This window comes from Rutilus rutilus, assembly GCF_951802725.1.
Source record: "Rutilus rutilus genome assembly, chromosome: 13".
Lineage (NCBI taxonomy): Eukaryota > Metazoa > Chordata > Actinopteri > Cypriniformes > Leuciscidae > Rutilus > Rutilus rutilus.
Window position 1 is genome coordinate 16,174,999 of NC_140218.1, and position 9,573 is coordinate 16,184,571.

The 9,573-nt window shown below is 35.4% G+C and overlaps 1 protein-coding gene across 2 annotated transcripts in view; it reads left to right on the plus strand.

The window, feature by feature from the left end:
• hbs1l (HBS1-like translational GTPase) overlaps positions 1 to 9,151 on the plus strand; it is a 31,193-nt gene extending 22,042 nt beyond the window's left edge. For both annotated transcript variants that reach the window (XM_084429230.1, XM_084429229.1), the window contains 8 exons: positions 1,368 to 1,485; positions 2,077 to 2,145; positions 2,326 to 2,430; positions 5,852 to 5,942; positions 6,091 to 6,199; positions 6,320 to 6,420; positions 8,012 to 8,156; positions 8,298 to 9,151. In XM_084429230.1, coding sequence (XP_084285356.1) covers positions 1,368 to 1,485; positions 2,077 to 2,145; positions 2,326 to 2,430; positions 5,852 to 5,942; positions 6,091 to 6,199; positions 6,320 to 6,420; positions 8,012 to 8,156; positions 8,298 to 8,309 — 750 coding nt within the window. In that variant the 3' untranslated portion in view covers positions 8,310 to 9,151. The remainder of the gene's footprint in view (positions 1 to 1,367; positions 1,486 to 2,076; positions 2,146 to 2,325; positions 2,431 to 5,851; positions 5,943 to 6,090; positions 6,200 to 6,319; positions 6,421 to 8,011; positions 8,157 to 8,297) is intronic.
• The last annotated feature ends 422 nt before the right edge of the window (positions 9,152 to 9,573 follow it).

Below are 9,573 nucleotides of genomic sequence, written 5' to 3' on the forward strand. Positions count from 1 at the left end.
TATATGACTTCTATGTTAAAATGCTTTAATCATATTTAGTAAGTTTTAGTAAAAAATTGCTATTTTAATATGTTGCAAAATATCTCAGTTTCGGATATATAGCTGATATATATATATATAATAGAGAATTCTGTCATTTTTTTATACTTAACCTCATTCCAAAGCCAGCCGTGTTTAATATACATATTTTATATGTGAGAATGAGTGAAAAATGACAGAATTTTCCATTTTGTATAAAATACTCTTCAAAAAATTAAGAGAAAAGAAGATTCTTTCATTGTAATAATGAAATATGGGCTACGGAAGAGAAACTGACTGCAGGCCTCAACTTTTTTGCTAGTTTCAGCTTTGCTCAACTTTTTTCTACTATGTCTAGTTTCTAAAATAATATGAGTGCGATGTGCTTTTTTTTCTTTTTTGCAGACATGAGTTTCAATACATTTTGAAATGTAAATTCAGCTCTCAGTAGCGGTCCTGGTGCACTAGGCCAAATATGACATGTCACCCACACCCAAAATTGACACACTTTTATTGTAGAACTATATACACACAAATACAGATGCACTAAACAATTTTTATTTAATAAATAGCTATTTACAATAAGCACTTAACTCGAATAGCTAATAAATAATAATATTAATAACTAGAGAACAGGCTGACTAAACTTAGCTTGAAATTTGTACATGGAATTATTCTACATACTAAGATGGATCCTAAATTTCTTTACAATTTAAAGGTACACTGTGTTATTTCATCAGTCAGTCGTGGAAGTCTGATGGTTGATGGCTTCTGGCAACATTAAATCCAAGAGAGAAGAGAGTTCTAGAGAAAGAGCACAGAGATTTTCAAGTGCACAGGGCAAAGTTTGGGCGCACATGCAATATCTGAGCGACTGTGTCACTGTGTATTTGAGAGCGCACTTCCAGTTTTGTGCAAGAGTGAAGGAAATCGAGAGATTTGTGCTCGTGCATTACATGGATACGCTCTCACGTTACAATAATGCACTCCTGACATTTGTCATTAAACTGTGACAGTTGTGCACATCTGTTTTTTTTTTGCCATTTTCTAGTATTTTAGCTTGCACATTATCTTTGTTACATTTTATGGATCAACAGAACAATACATGTTTTTGCAGTGAACTGTAATGATACGTGTTGTACTGTACAAGTCACCTCTGATGTGCTAGCAAGAGTAGCCAGTAAACATTCTGTGGCCTGTAAAATGTGGGTTATAAATGGTTTGGGAATGTAAAGCAACATTTCATGGCCCATTTCCACCTGCAAGTTGATTTGATCAGTCAACAGCACATGCCGCTATGGAAATGATCTGTGCTGGCCATGTGTTACAAATGTGCTTGTCTTTTGCAGGATTCTGATGTGTTTTACATCCCTACCAGTGGCCTATCAGGAGAGAATCTGACCACTAGGAGCAAAGTAGCAGACCTTACAGCCTGGTACACTGGGCCATGCCTACTGGAACAGATAGGTGGGTGTTTATGTGGACACATTTGTGCAAATCTATTTGCATGCACATATACTATGTATACAGTATATTATATTTGAATATAATGCAAAATATTACAAAATACAATATAATGTAATAGTTGCTTTATTTTTTTGATAAACCAGGCACATTTTTAATAGAGAAGCTGTTTTTTTTTGTGGGCAAAATGTTTTGTGTTACACGAGGGTGAGTAGATAATGATCGAACAGTCTGTAGAAGGTGTAACTGTGTCTAAATTTACCAAATAATTTCTGCACCAGTGTTTTTCCCTGTTCAATAATCATACTAAATAATAATCAAAGATAAAAAAAAATTCAAAGTTCAAAAATGTCCAATATTCTGCATCATGTTTATACGTTGGAACGGGCACTTCGGTGTTCATGCACATTGGATGAGTGTGTAAGTGTAGAGTGTTTTCACAGAAGCTCTTGTCATGATTCTGATCTGATTGGTGGCTGAGCTGTGAGAATTCTCAGCAGTTTTACTTTTGACTCATCAAAACTTGATGAGGCAAACAGAAAACCTTCAGGCCACTGCATCTTTCCTCATCTCTCTCCTCCTGTCTGTTTGCAGATGCATTTAAACCTCCCCAGAGGTCAGTGGAGAAGCCGTTCAGGCTTTGTGTCTCGGATGTCTTTAAAGGTCAGCGTGGGAACCCACGTAAAAGCAAAGTGTACAAAATCTAAATGCACAAATATTGGATTTTATAAGATTCTGTGCAAATACTCCCATGTTTTCAAAGAAAATGAAACACATCCTTATTCTATTAGTGGCAGTTCAGAGATGTTTTATTTCATGATCACCTAAACTCACTGTTTTCAGACCAGGGCTCTGGATTCTGTGTGACGGGGAAGGTGGAGGCTGGCTTCATTCAAACAGGAGATAAAGCGCTGGTCATGCCTCCTAATGAGACCTGCACTGTTAAAGGTAAACACACAGCAGCTTTATCAACTTATGGAGACATGCATTCCTCTAGATCAGTGATTCCCAACCCCCGATCCGTGGACCCGTTAGTACCGGGCCTTGAAATATTCCCAGAATAATGTTTCTTTTTTCTTTTTTTTATAATAATAATAATAGTCTTTTTTAAATGCTTTAAGTGCTATGACACGTCATGTTATTTAATACAAAACATAAACAACAAATAGATTAAAATGTGTTTCTTTGAGGCCTTGCGATTGCTTAGCAACGCGTCGTATCTGAACGGACTGCAAAAAAAGTGACAGAAGTATGTGGAGATGAGCGGGCCTCAGCAAACTTCAATGGCTAATTTCATTGCGGACAGTTCCGGTAAAAGGAAAGGCGATGACCAACTCGAAAATAGCGAGAGAGAGAAAAAAAAAAAGTCAAGCTTCAAATGTAATTACGATACCTCATACATTAGGTATGGATTTACGACAACAGGCGATTCCGTGGCGCCAAATCCGTTGTGTGTTATTTGTGGTGAAAAACTGTAAGCTGGTTTTCGTTCATATTTGTGAAGCAGACCTTTTAAATTTCGTTTTATTGTATCCTGGAATTTGTGTGCATTGTTTTGGATGCATATATGTTTTTTTTATGGATGCCCAGGAAGAACAGCTTGTCTTGTGCACAGCTACAAATATAGTCATATCAATAAGCAGTTCATGCTCACATTAAAATAATTTTGTTCTCATTGGTCTGGTCTGGTATTTTTTTGTTAAACGTTAAATGAACTCTAATTTTATACTTTTAAAAATGATTGGCTGAAATCACTGTGTTTGCTATTATATTCTGAAACTGTCTGACTGTTGAAACTGGCTCTTATTTTCATACAGTTAGCCTTTGTTGTCACCTGTTGGTGAGTGAAAACACTAAGTTGCTGTTGAAGTGATTGTCTTTAGTGGTTCTGGAGAGATTTGACTGGTGAAATGGACTGGTATTTTCATATAATTTGCCATTACTGCCACCTGCTAGTGAGTGAGTGCTGTGTGAGTTGCTTTTGAAGTAGACCTAATTGAATGGGAGAAAAGGGAAACATTTTGTGAACCGGTCTGAAAGTTTAAAAAGATTGGTATATTCATACAAGTAGCCTTTGTTGCTACCTAGTTCATTATATGCAAATAAATGATAGGCTGTTACTGTTTTACACAGTGATATGTTCCAAACGATGCATCTTAAAACTGAGGCATTCAAATTGACATCTGATCCCTGGAATTTTTTTATATGAATATGCTGGTCCCTGGCACAAAAAAGGTTGGGAACCCCTGCTCTAGATGGATATGCAACAGCACCCTCTTCTGGTGTTTTCATAAAGCACCATGATTACTGGTTAATAGTGCTTTAGACTTGTTTTAGAGCTTTTTTAGACATGAATATAGTATATATTCCTGCTGAATATAGTAGACATGCACAATTTTGGCATTTGCCAGTGTATATATACATTTGTTTCGTTCAAGCAGTAAAATGCAGAAAGAAATCTAGTTTTAAATAGGCATGTTTTCCACATTGATTTTTTTATAACAAATAGGATTGTCGATTTACCACGTTAATTTATTTAATTAGTTATGGATAAAAAATGATGTGTTAAAATGAACACGTATAACACCGCCCTGCCCCGCCCCAGACCTATGTAGGCCATCTGACGGTCATTTCATACAGTTAATGGGGACGTAGTCTCGACACACGTCTCGCGGACATACTGTAGAATTCAACCAATCAAATCGCGACTTCGAAACTCCTGAAGTGTTTCCAGAAAAGTGTACCATATGCATCATGCGTTCAGCCAACAGTGGGCGTGACGTCTGAGGCTGAGACTAATGGTGACAAGCATGATGCAGGACAACAACTCAATGTGTGATGGAGCCAATATAATGCATTAATATACCCCTAAAATTCAATATTCAAAATTCAATAGCCCCTGAATTACTTTTTGTCTCATATTTATATCAAATGATATAGTATATAGTAAAGCAATATCATTCAAGCTATGAGCGCAATTTCACACGAGTGCTGTTCTGTTTTTATCCTGAATAGCACGTGATACTGATTTTATACAGTTCAATAAATAAGTTACTATTGTTATATTTTAGACACAATATTGTCTGTTATTGTCAAACGAAAACATTACATATAAAGCCACAGCAGAACGATTGTGTGTCTCCAAGCTACACAGTGGTGTTTCTGAATGATTTCGCGTTTTCGGGTGAATCAATGATTCAATGGCCCATTCATAAAGAGAGCCATTTACTTAATTCCTGAATGAATCAGCCGTTTGAACAAATCAAATGAATGAATGACTCAATAACTTACTCATTTAGACATTTAGTGCCACCTACTGGCAGTTTGTTTCTTATTTAGAATATTATTTCAGTAATAGAATAATATCATATTCCATATTAATAAAAAACCCAATAAAGGTATAGTTAACCCAAAAATGAAAATTCTGTCATTTACTCATCCTCATGGCTGTTGTAGCCTAAAAGTGTATGTTTAATGAATTCTATGTTGAATCAAATATAATATTTCTTTCTAAAGCTACTTTTTGTAATGTCTATTTAATGCTTTTCTCATTTAACACAATAATGTGTGATTTAATTTGCCATTAATAGAATTAATTAATCGCCACATTGTGTAATTTTTAGATTTAAAAAAATGTAAATTGCTTGACAGCCACAGTAACAATACATGGTAATAAACAATAATAATGTAAAATGCAATATATAAATATGCAGTGTGTGCAATAATATGAAATAATATGCAATAATCATGTCTGTTTTTACTAAAACTTTTTTAATTTATAAAGCATTTTTGAGTAATGGCACAAACAGATCATTGCATAAGAGTTTATCAGATGATTCATTGAAAGGATTTAAAGGTACACTATAAATTTTTTCTTTTCTTTTTTTTTTCCAAAATGAAAAAAAATTCAAAACATCATCAATCCTTCTGTCTTACTCTAATTCACTATGTAATATATGGTAATGTTACAAGTGTTTGTTTTAGACCTGACAGGATGGTTTTCACAGGAAATTGCATACATGCGTCACTTGCCCATGCGTGTCTTGTCATATTGCTTCTTTGACGCATGAATGGTGTGAGAGCGACATATATTATTGGTCACAATGAACAAGCAGCTAAATCTCGAACCTCCGGGGAATCACTCATTTAAAAAAAACAGTCTCCTGGCAAAAAGAGGACACAAACAGAGCTTGTAATAAAACAAGAATCAACAACTGAGCGATCTGAAATGTTGTAAATGCGACGCAGAGAGCTTTTAGACCGCAAACTTTTGTAGTTTATTGCCAAGCCCTAATTGGCCATTTTTTCTTATTAAAAAATAAAAATAAATTAAGTGATGCATCCTTAAAATACAGTCATTTCTCTCTAGGGATCACTCTCCATGATGAAGCATTAGACTGGGCAGCTGCCGGTGATCATGTCAGTCTAACTGTAACAGGCATGGACATCATCAAAATAAAGTGAGTGTGGAATGAATCACTGGTGTTGAAAGCATTCCTTTCCTTAGAGTATACCGTAATATTGTGGTTGTATAATGTTTTGATTATATTACATAATACTTTCTTTGGGCGCTTATCATATTCTGTATGATCATGTTTTTCTCTCTAGCATTGGATGTATATTCTGTGATCCCAAAGAGCCCATCAGAGCCTGCACAAGATTCCGAGCAAGGATTCTTCTCTTTAATATAGAACTTCCCATCACGCAAGGCTTCCCTGTGAGAAAACACTCTCTCTGCGTTCAAACTTCTAGTATATAAACTATCTCTGCATGTTTTTATGTGGAATGTGCAAGTGCATTTGTCAACAATTCCTTGTATTTTGTGTTTGATTGTCAGGTGCTGCTGCATTATCAGACTGTAAGCGAACCGGCCACTATTAGGAAGTTAGTCAGTATATTACACAAGAGCAGTGGAGAAGTTCTCAAGAAGAAACCAAAGTAAGTGGATGAATGATATGGAATCATATAGTATGTTACACAAATTAAAAAGATTATTTGAAGAGTTCAGATGCAAAAGCCTCTAAGTGCCATCTGAAATTTTCTTCTAGAATGATCATTTTTTTATCAGGCTTGTATATTTAAGTTCAATAATTTCACTTAAATGGCAATACAAATGACCTATTAATTGTCATTTAAGTGAAATCACTTAACCTAAATATACAAGCTTTATAAAAATGATCATTCTAGAAGAAAATTTCAGATGGCACTTAGAGGCTTTTGCATCATTTATTCCCCCTCATGTTGTTCCAAACCTGTATGACTTTCTTCAGTGAAACAAAAGCTTTGAAGAATGTGCTCATTTCCATATAATGATTGCATAAAGTGAACACCAACTGTAAAAGTAGTCCTTGTGTGCTATAGTACAAGTCCTCTGAATCACATATGACACTATTTGTATGATGAACACAAAATACACAAAATCTTTCTTCTGCGGTAGCTCTGAAATCTCATTCACGCTTCTGCATCAGTAGCTGTTTCCATCCAAAGTTGTGACTTTACCTCATGTGCAAAATTCGAATATTGCACAAAATATTTGCGAATAAAGCACCGTTTCCATCTCGCTGTTCAAGTGAACAAAATCATCACTTCCTGGGAAATTGGCACTAAATACCTGTAATAAAAATGGAAGTTGCTACAATCAGGGAAGCTACAATGGCTTTTTTTTCCCCCTACATAATAAATGCCGTCATGTTATCTTGCGTTTGGATGCCTGGTGTTTGGAAACACAATCATGTGAGAAGCTTCTGGGAGGGAATTAAAGGAAATTCCAATGACAGACTTTGGCTCGCGCATTTCAGAATGATCAAACCAACATTTGAGATGCTGTGCAATGAAATTCGCCAGCTTAGTCGGGTTATCCAAATCACATCCTCTGTTGAGGCAAAGTAACATGACTTTTTTTTTGTTGTGCATCAAGCGATTTATTTGGTAAATGTGTTTACATCATAGTTTATGCGCATGTCTCAACTCAATTGAGCGCATACATTTTTTTTATATACGCATTTTTAGAATTTATGCACAACTTGGCGTATCCATTCAGCATTTTTTTAATGGGATATCACAAAATCTGCATAAAAATAGGTGGATGGAAACATAGCTACTGTCGTTATTGTTAACTAAAACTGAAACTTAAAAATACATTTCAGTAATTGAAATAAAGCTAAAATAAAATATAAATAGTAGATGTAAAACTTAAGAAAACTTGGAATTTTGCATTGGCAAATAAGTGATTTAATCTAAAGCTGAAATAAAAATAATTAAAGCTAAATGGAAATATAAAAAAACCAAAACTAATAAAAATGATTATATTAGTATTTATTCATATTTTATGTATTAAGAAGTAATACTAAAATGAAACCCATTTTCCAAGACTTGTGGTTGGCATTGACACAAGCAAGGACCTATGGTGTTTGTTGTCATTTGCCACTTTTTAATATCATTTTTGGATGAACTATTCCTTTAACGATGGTTCAGAATGGTGAAAGATTCATTATCAGTGTAATATTGATGTTGTATAAATGTTGTGCAGGTGTTTGAGTAAAGGACAGAACGCAGTGGTGGAGATTCAGACGCAGAGGCCTGTGGCTCTAGAGCTCTACAAGGACTATAAAGAACTGGGACGGTTCATGCTGAGATATGTGGGCTCCACCATTGCTGCTGGAGTTGTCACAGAGGTAAAACACACTACATGTCCGCCTTTTCTCACTAAACACATTCCTGTCGCAAAAAGCATGCGTCTTGTATTCATCAGCATTTTTTGATATTGCATCGTAAGAACGTGACGCTTGTTAATGCTGATGTTTATACTGTTTTAGATCAAAGAGTAAGGACCAGTTGGAACTGGAAGAGCGGAGAGAAGTGCAATTTCCCCTTAGAGCGAACACACAAATTGAATGCACACAGATGGCAACCTGACAGTGATTCTAGCTACAGTTCATTTCATCTGTCTAAAAGCCCTAGAGTGAGGGTGAATGTGTGTGTGTGTAAAAGAGAGAATGCCTTTTGTCCTGCTCTTCAGCTTGCAAAATACAACTGAACTGTAATTCATCCCAAGTTTCAACTTGAACCCTCCTAATAACACGCAGGAACAGACAGAAAGTCTGTCATTTGCTTCCATTCATTAATTGCGTCACAACAAACTGAACTCATATTATTTTATTTAATATTTTATTTCGATTATTGTAAATGGCATTGTTTTTGACTAAAATGGCAGCATATAATGGACATTTAGGCTTGGTTCAAATAGAAGGATTTTAAGGTTAGTTATTCTGATTAGTTAAGGATTGTGTACATTTGTAAAAGGGGAAATAGAAGACAATAAAGTTTAGCATATGAGCGGGACAGTGTGTGAATGAAACCTGCCCTTCCATTGCTGCTACTCAGTCTTTTCCTGATCTTTAATGGGTCAGTGACACGAAAACGGGAGGATTGAGAACCAGTGGACAAAGGGATATTTTGTGAGTTAGGAGAAACTCATCCGGTGTCGGAAATCTAACAGTAATCGCTTTAAGGACCTAACAGACATGACTCTTACTCATCTGTTTTTGACTTGTTTATTAAGGGGTTTTAATTTAAAGAACATTTGTTTGGGTGTATCGAAGCTGAAGTTGTTTGATCCAGGGAAAGCTTCTTCATCAGAAAAATAAAAAATATGAATCACTGTGGAAAACTTGTCTGTGTATTTTTGGGCCAGTAAATAAATACATAGTGTAAGCTAATTTGGCTTAAAATTCACTAAAGTATTTTCTCTGGACAGGAATGTATTTTTCCTGCATGCAAGCTTTGTTTTTCATCCCTACAATTTTTATTAATTCTTGATTGAGCTTTTTGCACCTTTTGGCCTGATGCTGAATGACATGAATCCCAACGCATTCATGTTTTATTAAAGGATAATTCCGGTATTTAACACTTTGAGTCTATTTTGTAGTTTGTTTTGGATGAACAAGAGTGGTGGACAAAGAAATTTTGACAATGGTTCCTGTCTCGACTTTTTGACTATTTTAGAATTGCCCATGACCGCTTTAGAATGGGAGTCTATGGCCATGCACAAACATGTGCTTAAAACAACCCTTTCAAAACTGTGCAACTCAC